Source organism: Vombatus ursinus, unplaced genomic scaffold (assembly GCF_900497805.2).
Source record: "Vombatus ursinus unplaced genomic scaffold, bare-nosed wombat genome assembly UNPS02014893.1, whole genome shotgun sequence".
Taxonomy (NCBI): Eukaryota; Metazoa; Chordata; class Mammalia; order Diprotodontia; family Vombatidae; genus Vombatus; species Vombatus ursinus.
Window position 1 is genome coordinate 4,699,131 of NW_020954671.1, and position 18,756 is coordinate 4,717,886.

Genomic DNA, 18,756 nt, shown 5'->3' on the forward strand with positions numbered 1-18,756 from the left:
CAATAATGTATCCTCACAAGACCTATGCTCTTAAAAAAAATAACATCATGTGCAGGCTTATTGGAATGATTTTTGAAAAATTATATTGTTATTGTACCTGTTATGTAGAGTAATATCAGTCTTTATTTTGGCTATTTTTCCAGAAATCTATTCAGATAATTTTTAACAAACATTTTTATATTCAATTAGAACATTTCACATAATTTTCATTGTGTATTACACATTTGCAGAATAAAATTGCATTTGTATGATTTCCATCCCATTCAAATAAGTCTGTGCTACAAATGTGCTTCTCTTCATAGATACCATTCACTTGAAATAAGAAGTGTTATTATCTGGAAGATACTGAAATTGAAGAAATGTCAGTAAAATGAACATACTCAGACCTTGTTTTAATCTTTACAGTCGTCTCACAGAAAGGAAGCTGTAATCCTTGCTAACAGTCTCAGTCTGTGTGAGTGTCCCAGAATCGAATATATACAGAAACAAATCAAGGATGAAAAGAAAAATTCTCTTGATCCAGAAATGTACAGGCACGGTAATGTAAATGGGGCTAACATTTTATTTATGTTTATTTATAAATTTTTTAAAAATCTGTAAAAGCCATTATATTTTGTTCTTATACCTTTTCACCTATTCAATTACTTTTCTATTTTAGTGTGTGATTTCAATGGAATGATCTTCATTTCAATATTTCATCCAATGTAAAAAATTTAATTTTTTACTTTAATTCATTTTAAAAATAAAACATAAACGGACAACAGAAGAGCAAAATGAGCACATGCCAAATATGTAGGGAAAATGGGTCCCTCAGACCATGTTATAGTGGTACTATAGTGGTACTAACAAAGTACACAGTAAAACATCATACTTAGGTGGCCAGGTGACCTAAATTTTAATGATTTATGTAGAATCATCTAGGACACCAGACATGTGTCATCCAGGTCACCAGACGAGTGTCCTGGAAAATAGTCTACAAAGGCTCTGTTGATTTCCTCATAGTCCCAGATATAGCCATGGACAAACTTGAAGTGATATCAGTTGCTTTATGAACTGGCATATTTTGACATATCTAAGCTTTTGATGTGGTAGTCCATGAAGTAATTCACCAGCCTTAGCCTTATAGCCTGGCATCAGAGAAAAGCAATCTGTAAACCATTCTTCAGAAGTCTGAGGACACACTTTAGGGCCACCCTTCCCTAGCACCCATAACCTAAGACTGAGTCCAGGGGCTGTTTAAGAGATGTGATGGGCAGGCTTTTCCTATAGTGTTCCACCTTACACTACCTGGCATTTTCTAAGGTCCTGCCTATTCACTCTGGCCCTTTATATCTTAATGTTGTAAGAGTGAGAAAAACAAAGTCTTCTTTATTCATTCATTTATTCCCTTTGTTCTGCTCAGGTGATCTGAACTAAGCTGGACCACGTGTATTTTACAATCTTTATCCAGTCACAGCATAGCCAAAAATCAAATGTTAACCTACCTTTTTTTAAACTCAGATAATTATTTTCTCTTGAGATAACATTACTAACTGCTATTTCTTTTCTCCCATGTTTCCCCACTTAGATTACAATAAGAGAGAACCAAAGGTGTTTAATCCAGATACCTGTAGTACATATTATATTATATTCCACAAATTCACAACTTGGTCCCAGGGAATAATATGCACAGTGATGATTAGCCTGGATCTGTAATTTGTGTAATGACTCAAAGTAACCCCCTTTTGAAGGAGAAATTAGCCCAATTAATGAAAAGTTTTACTTATTTTGATTACATTTTTTTAAGATGAAGTATTCCTAGATTTTTTTTGTTCTCACTGACTATTTTTTAAAAAGCTTTGGAGTTATTTAGTCATGGGAAATTTTGCACAAGTGTCATTTCGTAAGCATGAGCAACAAAACTATATTATGAAATTATTATTATATACTGAGTAAAAGTATTCATGTTTTTTCCACATTTAGGCATACTCATAATGACAAAAGTTTTTCTTGGACGTAGCGCTCAGGCTCGTGAACAGGATTGTATCTGTAAAGTCAACTATCCAATGTTTAATTCAGTATTCATGCCTCGGAAATGTTTACTAAGTATGTCTGCCGTCATGGGTATTGTGATTTCATCTTTCTTAGTGCTGAATATTTGTGTTTAATGTGGTGTTTTTAACTCCTTAATTCCCACTTTTCGCAGAACTTAAATTTTTCCATAAAAAAATGGATGACTGTATATGAACCTCAACTCTTTTCCCCTCCTCTTTCTCTATCTCTCTTCTCCCCAATTATTACATATATACAGTATTTCATGTACCTAAACTAGAAGTGTGGAGTTGTGAAAAGAAAATGATGACATCATCAAGGAATGCAAAATACTATTTGAGGTAATAAAGGATTTGATGTACATTTTTCATGTACTTTGTACTGTACATGTATTTGATGTATAAAGTACTGTACATCTGGCAAAAAGATGTGAAGAATTGGATAGGAAAGTTAAAAGATGTGGAATACAAGCAAGAAAAAAGTAAAACAATTTTTAAAATTTGTGAATAAAACAGCATTAATCATGGTAGTGAGGAAGGCGACTAGGGATATGGAGAATTAGAAAACGGTAAAAATTAAGTGCTGCCTATGGATGTTGGGTGAGTTGGTGAAGAGAAAAGAAAAACACCTACATTATTCAGGAGATGATATGTTTGTATTTAAGATTTTTTGCTATTTGTAAAATAGAAATGGAAAAATCTATTCTGTTTTGAAATTGTGGTCTTTTTACCTCAGGCTCTTTAATGTCACACAAAAACTGTAATTGCAACCTTCGACAAAGCAAGTGGTTTGTGTTTGATCATGACCTTGTCTTGCCAGAGTACATCATTGAATTTGAGTATATAACATTGGTATGTGTGGTTTTATTTTTTTTTTCAAATGCAATAGAACTCCTTTGGGATACAAGACTGCGCTAACTAAATTATTCAATTGTTGGTACAATATACATAATTGTTGTTTTTCAAGGATGTGATTTTTATCTGTATGTTATACCAGACCCAGTATCATAATTAGTTATTATAATAGGATTCTCCTGAAGTTTTTATAAGTAAACAATGGGAAGAAAATAGAGGAACTAGTAACTAAAACTCAACATCATTTGTTGATTTTTTGATGATTTTTTAATTTATTTTGATTGTTGATGACTTGTTGATTTTTGTTGATGACTTCTATGATTCTCATAATCAGAAATACTGTTACTCAGAAGTAAAAATTCCCCTCTATTATGTTACTATATAATAACTATATAATAATAATAACATAATAATAATAATAACTAAATTTTATATAGCATTTCAAGATTTAAAAAATACTCTTAATCTATTATATTATTTAAGCCTCTGAACACCCCTGTGAGGTATACTATAGGTGTTATCTTAATTTTATGAAGAAACTGAGGCTCATTGTTTTAAGTGACTTACCTACTATACCACTAATAAAAACTTAATTTTCTTTCAAAATTTCTATTTCATCTGTTCAAAAAATAGTACTACACATAAATTAATGTGTAAACATATTTTAATAAATATTCTTTGTTTAGGTCAAGACTCATTCTTTATTTTCTGCACTCAACAATGTTATTGCCGAAGGAGCAAAAAAAAATCTAGATGGATCATTGTTGTCTCATGACTTGAAAATTGATGAGGAAGTTATAGAAATGGAGCCCAGGGTAAAGTCCAGAACAAAACTTAATAATTTGGATGAAAAAGCAATACTTTCATTTGCCAAGACCAATATTTATAGCCAAATAGTGGTGAGTATTGTTAAAAATTCTAAGTGAGGTCCAGAACCAAGAACTTGAAATCAGCATCTGACATTTGAGATCTAGATCTTATTCATAATATACTTGAACCAGGAGTGGCGGGACCAAGTTTTATGCAATATTTATCAAAGCAGTTTAACCTTCTGGCTTCTAGATGAGATGAAGGGTTTTGGAGGACAAAGTAGATTCCATCTTTGAATAACCAAGTAAATTAAATTTATTTAATACATAGATCCAGAAAAGATACAAGCTACTCTTAATAATTAATAAGCATATTATGAAGAAGTTTCAGCTTTACAGACCAAGCTATCAGTATGTGAATAGCAGGCTCCCTCTCTCTCTGTTTCCTCCTCTTTCTCTCTCTTTTCCTTCTCCAGCCTCTTTCTCTTTCTCTTCCACTCACTACATCTGCTGATTACAGACAACACAAATGAAAGACAGGATTGTAGTCTTGAGGACCAAATATAAAGAAGGCTCCAGGGTCCAACCAATGCTTCCTTTAGTAGTATGTTTATGAAATGTACAGAATAAACAGTTAATAAACTATGCTCCCAGGTTTTCTCCTTGACCACTAAGTCATTAATGAATTCTTAGGGTGTATGTTCTGTGAAATATACTGAACTCTTCAGAGCTACAGGGAGGTGGGAGGGTACAATATACTTGGATGGCACTTTTTATCTTAATGAATCAAGCTTAACAAAAAACAATGCCATTGTAAAAAACGAAAGATATGTGTAAAAGGAGTAGAAAACCCTGAAGGAGAAAGGGAGAAGATAAACAGAAGGGAGAAAAGTTGAGAAGATAGAAGATGCTTGCCTTTGCAACCAAGAGAGAAAAGTCCATTATTTCTCCTGTTCTGCTCTTTTGTTGCCAATTTCAGGTTGATGTCCCATCTGCTTCTTTTGGACATTGATCTTCCTTGATCAGTCTCTGCCTTCTCTGCTCCACCCATTTCTCAGTGGCCTCAAATTTCACATGGCAAAATCTCCTATTCTCCCAAATTCAAAATCCTGAGAATCATGAGCTCCCTTCTTTCAGGGAAATTATCTCATTCATCCTTGGAGAAGCAATACTTGCTTTACCCTTGATTTTATTAGGAATATCTTAAGCATTTTTCCATTGTAGTTGAAGCTAGCTTTTGGTTTTAGATAGACACTCTTTAGTATATTGAGGAATCGTCCATATATTCTTGTATTTTGTAACTTTTTATCATAAAAGGGTGGTTCATTTTGTTAAACGCTTCATCTGTATCTATTGATAATTATGTGATTTTGTTATTAATATGGTCTGTTATGTTTATATTTTTGCTAATATTGAATCAGCCCTGCATTTCTGGTACAAATCTAATGTGGTAATAATGTATAATATTTTAATATTTTGCTTTAGTCACTTTGCTAATATGTCATTCAATATTTTTTCACTGTGAGAGGCAATATGTGGGTAGATAGTCAGCTTAGAGACAAAAAGGCCTGTGCTCAAGTCTTGCCTAGAAGTCATATCTCTGTGGGCCCATAAGCAAGTCACTCATATCTATTTATCTAGCCCTAACTTCTGTCCTGACCACCAGTGTCACATGTCTAACTGTTGGACATTTCAAACTGGATATTCCAGAGACATCTTCAGTTCAACATATCCAGAATTTAATTCATCGTCTTTCCCCCCAAACCTTTCCCTCTTCCTAATTTCCCTATTACTGTCTCAGGTACCACCAACCTTCCAGTCATTCAGACTCACAACTAGGTGCCATGCTCTACTTCTCCCTCTCACCCCTACATAAAATCTGTTGGCAAGCCCTGTTGCTTCTACCTTCATAATTTCTTGTGAATTTCCCTCTTCTCTCCTTTGACACCCTCATCACCTTATACATAGATTATTTTAATACTTTTCTCCTTGATCTCCTTGCCTCAAATCTTTCCCCACTCTAATCCATCCTCTACTCAGCTATATACGTGGTCTTCCTAAAGCACATGAATGATCATGTTACTCCTCCATTTAATAAACTGATGTCTTCCTAATACTTGCAAGATTAGATGTAAAATCCTGTGTTTTGCTTTTAAAGCTCTTTATAATTACTCCTTCCTACATTTTTATTCTTCTCACACTTCACCACACACTTTCACGTCTTCTCCAATTCAGAGACACTGGCCTTCTTGCCATCTCATATGGAGCAAGAAGGTCAAGATTAATATGATTTTTTTCCTCCAATAGTATGTCTACTTATTGGTCAATGGACAAAGATCTCACATTTAGAGTATCAACATCCATCTCTTCCTAGACCACTCGATGGATTTTCTCCTTCATAACCTGGGTTATGATAACAACAGGGAGGCTGCAGGACATAGACTTTCTTCCTAAGGGCAAGAATTCACCTAGATTAGATTCTGTTCATAAAGTCTTCTAGTTGAGTGGGGTCCTGCCCAAGATTGCAGAGTATATACCCAGAGGATTTCAGCAATCCCATCTATCAGTGGTGTCCCTCAGAGTCAGACTGAATGACCTTCAAGGGCTGGTCCCTAAATGAGGAAATAGAAAGAAAAAACCTCAATCTTAATTTAATAATTGGTTATTAATATAATAGAAAATAACAATTTCAATAGAATTAAATTTCTTATAATATTTAATTTTCTTTTTACTATTGTTCTAGAGTCTGAATCTACATGGAAACAGCTTGAATAAATTGAGGGATCTTTCCAAGTTAACAGGGCTCCAAAAACTTATCATCAGCTTTAATGAATTTACATGCTTAGATGATGTGTATTATTTGGTAAGAAATCATTCTTGTGATATTACTTTCTTTAAATGAAATAAATTTATTCCTTTGTAATAGCCAAATTATGTTTTTAAATAAGATTCTGGCAACTAAATGTAATAGAGTAATAAGAGTACTGAGCTTGGAGTAGGGAATATCTGAGGTCAAATCCTGCCTTCAGATACTTAATATCTTTGTAACTTCAGGTAAGTCCCTTAACTTCTTAATCTCTCTATCCTTTTCTGCAAAATGAGGGAATTAGGCTCCATGGTTCCAAAGTCTCTTCTATTTCCTCATTCCCTTCCTCCCCATTTGTCATAAACTGTCCATTATCTCCTTCATGACTATCAATGTTATTTTTATCTTTTTGTTATTCTTTCCTCTTTTCTGTCTTATCTTTTCTACCTAGATTTCACATGGTCATCTTAACTTTCCTTCATATTAACATAGATATCATCTACAGGTAGACTATAAGGAAGTCTAAAGTAGCAAGTGAATAGAAATTGTGCATATGTGCAATAGGTGTATTATTCTACTTTAACCATGTTTCTTCTAGTTTATAACTTTCATTCCTTATTATAAGTTTGGTTCAAAATTGAGGGAAGGTACTAGCAGCTGGGCAGATCATGAACTTCACGTGGTAAATGGTGCTTGAGCAGAGTTATAAAACAAAGTAGGAATTCAATCAACAGATATTTATTAGCACTTAACTCTGTCCCTAGCACCATGTTAGGCACTAAGGATTCAAGTATGAAGAAGAGGTAGATATGAAGAGGCCATGTGTTCAGGCATGGCAGATAGTTTGTGCCAAGGCACAGGGGCAGAAGATTAAATGTTTTGTATGAGGAGCAGCAGGAAGTACAATTTGACTCTACTATAGATTATTTGATTGGGGAGTAATGTTGAGTAAGTCTAGAATGGTAGTTTGGCACTAGATTATTAAGGGCCTCAAATGCTCAATGGAGGAGGTTGGGCTTCATCCTAGACATACTAAAGAGACACTGGAGTTCATGAAAAGTGGGGGATGGGGGTATGACTTGTTCAAATAGTTCAAATGGGCTGTGTGGAGGTTGGATTGGAGAGGAGAGAGGCTAAAGGAAAGGTGCCCAATTAAAAGACTATTGCAATAGTCCAGGCAAGAGATGATGAGGGACTGATCCAGGCTAGTTGTGGTGTGAGGGAGAAGTGAAAGACAGGCTGTCAAGCAGTCAGTGAACTAACATACACCTACCATGTTCCCAATACTGTGATAAGTGCTGGAGATAGCAGTACAAAAAGTGAAAAGATCCCTCCTTTCAAGGATCTTGACATTGAAGCAAGAGAGACAACATGTACATATCTAAGTACATACAGAAGAAATACAAAATAAGTATGTCGTAGCTGGGGAGGCAGATCACTAGCAGTAGAAGGATCAGGAAAGTCTCCCTATAGAATGTGGTACTTGAACTGCATCTTGAAGGAAGAAAGGGCGCCTGTGAGGCAGAGGTGAAAAGGAGTACAGGATAGTACACAGGGGGACACATTGGCATACCAGGTATGAGGAAAGGAGAGAAGGCTAGTTTGCCTGAGACATACAGTGCAGGAAGTGAGATAACATCTTATATAGCTGGAAGGATAGATTGGGCCAGGTTGGAAAGGCCTTTAAAATTAATCTGAGCTTATATCGTATCCTACAGGCAATATGGTGCCATTGGAATTGATTGAATAGGGGAGTGACATAGTCAGATCTACACTTAAGGAAGATTACTTTGGCTGCTGTGTGGAACATGGACTGGAGTGGGGAGAGACTCGAGGCAGGGAAAACAGTAAGCCATTGTAATCGTTTAGATGAGAGGAAATGAAGGTCTGAACTAAGGCCATGATTGTATGAGTAGAGTAAGTCAGATGGTGAGAGATGTTAAGGAGGTAGGAATGTCAAGATTCAGCACTGATGTACAGGATGAGAATGTGGAGTCATGAATAATGCTGAGATAATGAGGCTGAGATGCTGGAAGGATAGTGGTGTCTTTGACAGAAATAGGGGATGTTTGAAAGAGGTGATCTGGGAATAAAGATGGGTTCAGTTTTGGACATTCTGAGTTTGAGATGTCTCCAGATCATGTCGTTTGAAATGTGTCATAAGACTAATGCTCACAAAAGAGTCTGGGGCTAGATCTTTGAGTCATCTGCATAGAGATGATAAATAAATCCTGATGAGAGAAAAAATTCAGATAGAGAAGTGAAGAGGGCTAGGGACAGAGCCTTGGGCAGACTTAACAAGACTTGGCAACTGATTAACTGTGTGAGGTGAGGGAGAGTAAGGAGTTGAGGATGACTCCAAGGTTACAAACCAGGTGCCTAGAAGGATGCTGGTGTCTTTCCAAGACTTTGGAGAGTTCAGAGGAGAAGAGAATTTTAAGGAAAGTAGTCCCAATTATAAAAAATGGCAGCAGAATTATCTGTTTTGCCACATAACTCTTCCACAAAGGAACTCCACTAATGCCTTGTGGGGAAATTGTTCGTGGTTAAAGATGTACCGTAATATGTAGCAACCCCTTCTCTTTCCTCTTTCCCAAAAGAGTAATTGAAAATAATTCATTCCTGCCACAACAGACCAACAGAAAAACCCAGAGGAGTATGGAATGTCCTCCAGCTGGTAACTTGATGGTTCTTATGACTGTGGGTTCATCGTAACAATCCCATCACGACAATCTGATATCTAGACCTGTAAAACCTGCACCCAACCAAGGACCTTAATCAGGAAAGGCCCATCACACTTCAGATTTTCCTTTCACCCCAGTGACCATGGTCAAATTTCCTTGAACCGTGTTGCCAGCCTTCCCTGAGCCAGTGATCAGGGCTGCATTGTGATGGTGAACACTCATGAAGATGGGGAGCTTTCTCCTTTACCCCTTTGTTTGAGTCTCCCACCATCCGTGCCCACTGCCTCAACTATAGGGGCTATCCACCTGCCCTTTAAAATCTCATTAAACTAGATCCTTTCAGAGAGCAGGCTCATTTGCCTTCCATTTTATCTCTACCTACAGACTCCATAATATCCCATCTGGCAGCCAGGCAGAATGTCCTAAGTGGATTTTAAAGCTATACCTCAGATATTGTTTTCCTCTAAGAGCACATGCAGTTCTTAACCTTTTTGTGTCATAGACAGTTGGCAGATAATGCATGAAACAAAATACATAGGATTATGAAGGAACACAACAATATTGAAATACAGCTATAAAAATATTTTTTGCAAATAAGTTCATAGACCCCAATTTAAGTACCCCGTGCCAGTAGGACAATTGGATAGCTTTACCTACCCACTGATGGTTTTACTTCAACAATTTCAGGCACATAGTCACTCAGTATATACTTGTTTTGAAATTATAGATTCCACTCTCATAAATCCCCATGCTTATCCCCACTCTCACACACCACTATACCCAAAGTTATCTAGAGGAACTGAAAGCAATAGAGGTCATTCATTCATACTTTGGACACTGCCAAAGCCACTTATACATGTGTGACAGATTTGCATGCGATGCCCAAGAAGCCATTTCAGGGGGAGATGGGCAAAGATGAGATTGAATGAGACTATTACAAGATACCTATCTGGGCAGGGCTTGCTTTTGGAAGCCATTCATTTGGGCCGATACTTATAAACCTTTTCATTTGCTCTACACATCACTGAAGGTCTATGAAGTGTACCAATTCTTATTCCAAAGAACCCTAGAAAACTATATTCACCAGGCTATTGACCTCAGTAGTGATGATAGATGACCAAGAAAAATTTGGGACTGTGACAAATCTGGATTCTTGCTAAAGATGCAGGACTGTTCACTCTATGGTTGATCGGGAGGAATATAGTCCAAAAGATCAAACTTGGGAGACTACCTGAAATCACTCCATGCCCAACTAAGCTTGACCCCTTTGTATACTGCAAGTCTCACCATTGAAACCCAGAGAGGCTCCCAGGAAGGGAGATGAAGTGCATGCTCTGTGGTCCTACGCACATGGCAAAAAAAGGGGCAGGTGCTGGCAAGACACCTTCTTCGTGAAGCCTTTCCTGATTCTCTCACTACTGGTGCTCTCCCTCCAAAACTACCTTCTGTTTAATTCCTTTTCATATGTTTGTATTTATTCACTTTATTTTTATGCTACCTGTATTTATATATGTTCTTGCTGTCTCCTCCATAAGGGTATAAACTCCTTGTGAATGGGAATTGTTCCATTCTTAGTAGTTCTTTCCCCAGCATCTAGCACTGTGCCTGGCACATAGTAGGTACTTAATAAATACTTATTGACTGATTAGATTCTAATCTAATCAAAATTCTAAAATGAGCAAAATGTACCAAATCTATCATTTTGTATCCTGTACTATTAGTCAACGAGCATTTATTAACATGTATCATGTGCCAAGCACTATGCTAAGCACTGGGGGTAGAAAGAAAGGCAAAACACAGTCCCTGCTCTCAAGGAGCTCACGTTCCAATAGAAAAAAAAACCAAACAATCATGTATAGGCAAGATATATACAGGAAAACCTGGATCAGTCATCAGAAGGAAGAAACTAACACTAAGGAGTATTAGGAAAGGCTCCTTGTAGAAGCTGGGATTTTAGCTGTGATTGGAAGGAAGCCAGAGAAATAAGAAGTAATGATGAGAAGGGAGAGAATTCTTGGCCTGGAGGACAGCCAGGGAAGAGGCTCAGAGATGGAATGTTTTGTGAAAGGACCAGAAGGAGGCCAGGGTCGCTGAATTGCAGAGTATGTGGGGGTGAGGTATAAGAAGACTGGAAGATAGGAATGGGCCAGCTTATGAAGGGTTTTGTGCACCAGACAGAAAATTTGTTCCTGGAAGTGATAGGAACCACTGGAGTTTATTGAGTAGGGGAATGACATGATGGGAACTGTGCTTTAGGAAAAATGGCCTTAACGGCAGAATGGAGGATGGATTAGAGTGGGGAGAGACTTGAGGCAGGCAGAGCCACCAGCAGGCTATTGCAATAATCCAGGAATGAGGTGATGAGGGCCTGCCCTACAGTGGTGGCAGTGTCAGAGGAGAGAAGGGGTGTGTTTGAGACGTGTTGCAAAGGTGAACTCGAGAGGCTTTGGCAAGTTTGGGTATGGGAGGTAAGAGATAGTGAGGAGTTGTGGATGACTCTGAGGTTGCAGGAAATCATATCTGTCTTGTCTGAGGATACTTCAGTATCTCTATTTTTTAAAGATATAAAATATTTTTCTCGTAGTTATGTCTGCTGAACAGAAACATGAATGAATGAAACATGAATGATTTGGAGTCCTTATACTTAGAGTCTCTTCCTAGTTTGGTTTGAATTGATATATTCATAGTATCTGGAAAGAGCCTTATGGATCATCTATTCTACCTCCCTTTTTACAGATGAGGAAACTGAGGCCCAGAGAATTTAAGTGACTTGCCCAAGGCCACAGAGAGAGTTATTTAGAAATTAATTATAGTACAAAGTATAACTTATCTAGCTCTGTTTCAACCTCTGTAAAATATAAAATATGTTTTTACAAGGCCATATGAATATAAATATAAAATATAATATAAAATGGATTAGATTTGAAGCATGCCTTCACTCTTCTTAAAAAAGTGAATTAAAACAACTTGCGTCTTCTTTATCTCACAAAAGTAGAATAAGAATCAATAATAAAATATCTATAATGAAATGCAGAAAGTTTTTTGGAAGAATTCATTTATTGGTACCATTATGACGATTAGCCTTCCAACAGTTACAAGGCTCCTTGAGTGTGGAAAAAAGAACTGTATTAATGTAAATATTTATGTTTTAGCAGTAGTAGCAATATCATTATTGTACATTTTTTTTAGTATAATCTTGAATATTTGGATGCAAGCCATAACCACGTGATAACTCTTGAAGGATTTAGAGGTCTAGTGAAATTGAAATACTTAGACTTAAGCTGGAATCAGTTGAAAAAAACTGGAGATGAAATTAATATTTTATGCAAACATACTTCAAACCTTCTTAATCTTGATATTCGACATAATCCATGGCAGAAGGTATGTATCAGATATATTTATTTTAAAATATTCTATTCCCTTATGATAAGCAAAATAACTATCATTTGTGCTTCAGTGCAATATAACATTGTTGTTAAAATATTATTATAATCTTTTAATCCCTATGCATTCACAATTCCAAATGCCCTCTACAACCCCCTGACAAAGTACTCATCTAATGTCTACCCGAAGACTTCCAGTGATAGGGCACACCCTACTTCCTGACGAAGTAATTCTACTTTTAGACAACTCTAATTTTTAGGAAATTCTTTCTTCTGTCAAGCCAAAATCTGCTTCTCTGCAGTTTCCGCCCACTGATCCAATTCAGCCTTCTGAGTTCTAAATCCTCTTCCACAAACACTTCATCTTCTTGAAGATGGTATCTGTTTTCCCCCTAAATTTTCTCTTCCCCAGGCTAACCATCTCCAGTTCCTTCAACAATCTTTCTATATCATGAACCTTGCCTGGGTTCCCTCTTCTAGCAAGGAAAGAAACAAGTATTGGGAATAAGATCTAGTTTCTCAGAGTCCTTCCTAGAATATAGTTTTTAGTACTGAACATGGAATATCCAGAAGTGGTCTGACTAGAGTAACTTCCTCATTCTGATCGTTATTACTTCTGAATGAAGCCTAATAATAATAGCTCGTTTATATAGTGCATATTTATTATGGTGGTTTGCAAATATTCGACATATTACAGCTTTTTTGGCATTGCAGCACACTGTGGACTTATATTGAGCTTATTACATGCTAAAACCCTCATCATTTTCCCACATATTATTGCTAGGTTTGTAGAGCTGATTTTTAAAAATCCAAATATGGAACTTTACACTTATCCCTTTAAAATTTCATCTTGTTAAGTCTGACCAATATTCTAACTAACAGATATTTTGGATACTGTCATATGGCTGGGTTAGTGAGCCATCCTAGTTTTATGTCATCTGGAAATTTAATAAATATGCTATCTATGCTTTTATCCATTAATGAAAGTGTTAGATAACCCAAGGCCAAGAATTGATGCAGTTGAAGCACTCCTATTGATACTTCCCCCTAGAATATTATCAATCTATTCATTCCTAATTTAACTAGTTTCAAATCCACTTACTTCTTATCTAGTCTACATTTCTGTCTTGTTTAGAAAATTGGGTGAGAAACTGGCAAATGTTGGGCTAAAATGCAGGCCTACCATGACTGTGGTATTCCCCTGATCTACAAGTCCTAAGCCCTATCACTAAATGTAATAATGTTAGTCTGGGTGACCTATTTTTTATGAAGCCATGATAGCAATTAGTGGTCACTGCTTCCCTTTCTAATTGCTCATAAACCATCTCTTTAATAATTCATTTCAGAATCAAAGTCGAGTATAAAGTCCCATAGTTGGAAGTCCGCTTTTTTTCCGATTGTGAAAATCATTGTATTTGCAGTTCTCTAGTTATAGTTTTACAATTTTTGCCATGATTTTTCAAATATAATGGAGAGATGCTCAGCAGTCTCATCTACCATTTCTTTAAATACCCTTGGAAGCAGTTTTTGCAACTTGAACTCATTAACGGAAGCTAAGCGTTCTATTACCGTCTCCTTACTTACTTTGGGTGTATCTCCCTACTAATCATTTTTGTTCTTTCTTTCTTCTAAAGACCAAATTCCTGGACTGAGAAACAGGTTTAAAATAAGAGCTGAGTAGTTTAACCTTCTGAACATCTGTTATCATCATTCCATATACTCCTTGTTTATCCCTTGTTTGATCTTCCTTTTAATCCCAACATAACTAATAAAGTCTTTTTGGTTATACTTAGCATTCATTGCATGAGAGCCTTACTTCTTTCTGTGCCTTAGCACCCCCTGCCACTATTCTTACAGGACTGTGCTGACTTCTTGCTTCCATTTTCTGTATGTGTTTTTTCTTAATCTAAGTAAATTAGTGAATTCCTTCTGCATCTACCACTTGTCTCTTTAGACAACTCTTCTCTTTTCCCTTCGTTGGAATTATTTCTCTTTGTGTCTTCAGAATTTCATTCTTGGGAACTCTTCATCTCTTGTAGAATGACTTGCCCTTATAGAATTTTGGTTCCTGGAAACTAATCTGTCATTTTTCTGAACTCTTTGAAGCCTACTATCCCTAAAACAAAGGTGTGTGGCTCTTACCTATGGGAGATGAAATAACATTTTCCTTACAACATTTCCATTATTTCTACTTCAACAACTAGTACCCCTTTCCTTGCTAGTCAGAATGAGATCCTGCATATCAGTTCATTTTATTGCTTCCTTTACCTTGTGAAGAATTAAGTTATTATTAAGGCAAGTTAGGAATTTATCTACTGTTGTCCAAGAGTTCCATAAAATATCTGGATAACTGAAGTCCCCTATAATTACTATGTCATGCCTGTGTGTCAAGATTCGTGATCCCTCTCATGAACATATGATTTCCTCCTTGAATGAATGAATAAATGAAAAATAATTTATTAAGTGATCACTATGTGCAAAGCACTGGGGGATACAAATAGAAAAGTGAAACAGTCTCTGCTCTTAAGGATTTCACATTCTAATTGGGGAGACAGCACATAAGTCATCACATCTGCCATCAGTCAGAGGTAAAGGTCCTATGGTCCTTAAGGTGCAGCAGCAAAGCAAATAATAATGCATCTCCTTCAATGCCATTTTTATTGATAAAATCATATCCATTTCTAATGTTGAATCATATGACAATGTCAAGGAATTGACATTGAAAGCAAGAACTTTCTTTTCTAGGTCTTAAGTAGCTGTTACTACCGTACCCAAGAAACAGCTGTCAGGCTGCATCTCCATAGGGCTGCGTGTAGTCCTGGGACTGTTTCTGGGACTAAGCTGGAAGTAGGGTTGGTGATCAGGAAGGAGAGTGGATTGCTGCCGCTCCCAGGGCTTTGGAGCTTCCATGGCCAACTGTGGCAGGCCATTTGTGTTTGATGTTGGTGGTAGTTCAGAAGGTGGGCCTCTTCTCCACAGTGATTGCTCCCCTCAGTCCTGGCTACAGAGCCTGGGTTATAATCACAGTCAATACTGAGTGGCACTACTGTTCCCATATAGTCTGTAACATACTCCTAAGCCCTTATTCTCACCCCTCTCTGAGATAATCCTAAGCCTCACTCCACCCTCCTGCCAACTATACCTATCCTAACATTCATCCTTCAATCAATCAACTACTATATGCCAGGCACTCTGCCTGTTGTTTGGCAACCTTTTTAAAAAATTATTACATGGCATTAGTGTCTTAACAGTACAATTATTTAAAAATACAAATGGTGTCCACTTTAATTCCTACACACTTAACACATTATTTTTTTCCAATAAGTACTCCTGATTGATTATCAATGCCAATAATATCAATGGTGGCTCTACCTGATCGAGGCAGTTCACTGGTGTCCTTTTTTAGTAACAAGACAAAGCATTGTTATTTTTATCATCCTTTTTTGGCGTTGTGGTTCAGTGCATGAATTTTAATTTAGAGCAACACCACTATTCGACAATAAATTATACTACAATAAATGTGAAGAATTATAGCATAAATATCATTTATTGTTTTTGTTGTTAATCTGTCCCTTCCACTGCTTCTGAAAGACCTTCTTGACCTGCTATGCTCCCAGGGTCCATCAGACTTTGTCATCTCTCCAGCCCTTAATCAAACAAGATGAACCTTCCTATTTGTATTGTCTCCTATAATAGAATGTGAACTCCTTGAAAGCAAGAACCATCTCACTTTTGTATTTGTATCCCAAGCACTTAGCACAGTGCTTAGTACATAGTAAGCATTTAATAAATGCTTTTCCATTCCACTTCCAGTCATAAGTGCCATAAGTACCATTCCACCAAGTCTCAATAACAACTTTGAGGTTAAATTTCCCTACTTACATTAAGAGTTCTAGCTTTCTTTGTTTGTTATCCATACTTTGTGCATTTGTATGTAAATGTTTGAAGCCATGTGTTTTGTTGCTATTCCTCTTTTTTGGATAGGGTCTGCTGGGAATCACTGACTCACTCTGTACTCATCTTCCTATGTTATAGTTGCTTCATCTGACTTGGCAGATACAGACATAGATGTAGATGTAGGTATAAATGGAGATGTAGGTGTAAGTATAGATGAAGATGTTAATATAGATGTAGATATAGATTTAGGTATAAGTATAGATGCAGATATAAATACAGGTAGAGACATAGATGTAGGCATAGGTATAGATTTTTAGATAGATAGAGATAAATACATATGTAGATATAGATATAGAAATAATATAAATACAGAAATATAGATGTAAGCCAGCATTCACTGGGTTATGGAGAAAGTAAAGAAGTTCCAGAAAAACGTCTACTGCTTCTTTGATCACACTGAAGGCTTTGACTGTGGGGATCACCACAAAATGTGGCAAGTCCTCCAAGAGATGGGAATGACAGGTCATCTTACCTGTTTCCTGAGGAATCTGTATGTGAGTCAAGAAGCAACAGTTAGAACCAAACATGGAACAATTGACTGGTTTAAAATTGGAAAAGGGGTACGCCAAGGCTGTTTATTGTCACCGTGTTTATCTAACTTATATGTAGACTACATCATGAGAAATGCCAGGCAAGATGAATCAAAAGCCAGAATTGAGGTTGCCAGGAGAAATATCAACAATATCTAATATGCAGAGGATATCACTCTGACTACAGAAAGTGAAGAGGAATTAAGAAGCCTCTTGATGAGAGTGAAAGAAGAGTTATAAGTCAGCTTGAATATATAAATTAGCTTGAAGCTTAACATAAAAAAAACCTAACATCTTGGTAAATGCTCCCATCACTTCCTGGCAAATAGAAAGAGAAGAAATGGAAGCAGTGTCAGATTTCATATTCTTGGGCTCAAAGATCACTGCAGACAATGACTGCAGCTGTGACATTAAAAAACACTTGCTCCTTGGAAGCTGTGGCAAATCTGGACAGTGTACTAAAAAGCAGAGATATCACCTTGCTGACAAAGGTCCATATATTAAAAGTTATGGTTTTTCTGGTAGCAATGTATGGCTGTGAGAATTAGACTGTAATGAAAGCTGAGAGCCGCGAAATTGACGCTTTTGAATTATGGTGTCAAAGAAGATTTTTGAGAGTTCCTTGGACATCAAGGAGATCAAAACAGTCAATACTTAAAGAAATTAATTCAGACTATTCATTGCAAGGTAAAATATTAAAGCTGAAGCTTAAATACTTTGGCCACATAATGAGAAAACGGGATTCATTGGAAAAGACCCTAATGTTTGGAAAGATTGAAGGCAAAAGGAAAAGCAGATGGCAGAGGATGAGATGGGTAGATAGTGTCATGGAAGCAATGAACCTGAGCTTAGACAGGCTTCGGGAGATAATGGAGGATAGAAGGGACTGGTGTGTTATATTTCTTGGGGTCACAAAGAATCGGACACAGCTGAACAACTGGACAACAAATATAGATGTAGATATTGATATAGATATAAATATCCAACATTTTCTCCCTCTCCCTTCATTTTTAATTCAAAGCCCTCTTGATCAGGTTTTGAGTCTCCACACAGTCCATGCATCCAGCCATGCTAGGGAGAACTTCAGAGAGGACAGGCATTCTTTGAGAGGGAGAACGGGTATGGTTTCAGTCAGACTTCTAGGATCAACTCCAGACACAGATCTAGATACATGTGTCCTCTCTCAGGGAAGAAAAAGGATATTTCTTTAGAAGCGTATTATCAGTCTTCTCTCTATCACATTGGAGAATCTCATGCAAAATACCACAAGCATGGCTAGAAGACTGAGTTACAGAAGCAAAATGTTCAGTTCTGTGGTTTCTGTTGTTTAACATTTATGTGGTTAATTACCAGGCCAGCTCTTTCTAGTAGTGTCAGAGCAGTCTGTATCTATAGCTCACCTCTCTTGCCTTTTCTCATGATCATGATACTAGACTGATCGATCAACTGCCTTCAGTCTGATTCCTGCCAGAGTCCTGAGGGCAATTCAGAAGCACTTCTCACCTCTCAGTTTCTGTCCTCCTTCTCTCCTCTCCTTTTTATCAGACTGTATATACCTAGTTCCATCTTCTTGGATTCAGTATTCTGGTCTACCCTTATTACTGGATGTAATAAAATAATATTTTTCTGTTGTAAAAAGTGACTTTGTGGGTGGCCACAGTCAGACTGTTTCTGTACTGTCAAATTCATTATCAAGAGTGAA

General features: G+C 36.8%; 1 protein-coding gene across 1 annotated transcript in view; it reads left to right on the plus strand.

Annotated features, from left to right (window-relative positions):
- LRRC9 (leucine rich repeat containing 9) overlaps positions 1-18,756 on the plus strand; it is a 128,341-nt gene that overhangs the window by 44,226 nt on the left and 65,359 nt on the right. The window contains exons 12-17 of the mRNA XM_027842920.1: positions 406-538; positions 1,963-2,085; positions 2,767-2,882; positions 3,572-3,784; positions 6,438-6,557; positions 12,374-12,565. Of these exons, the coding sequence (XP_027698721.1) occupies positions 406-538; positions 1,963-2,085; positions 2,767-2,882; positions 3,572-3,784; positions 6,438-6,557; positions 12,374-12,565 (897 nt within the window). The remainder of the gene's footprint in view (positions 1-405; positions 539-1,962; positions 2,086-2,766; positions 2,883-3,571; positions 3,785-6,437; positions 6,558-12,373; positions 12,566-18,756) is intronic.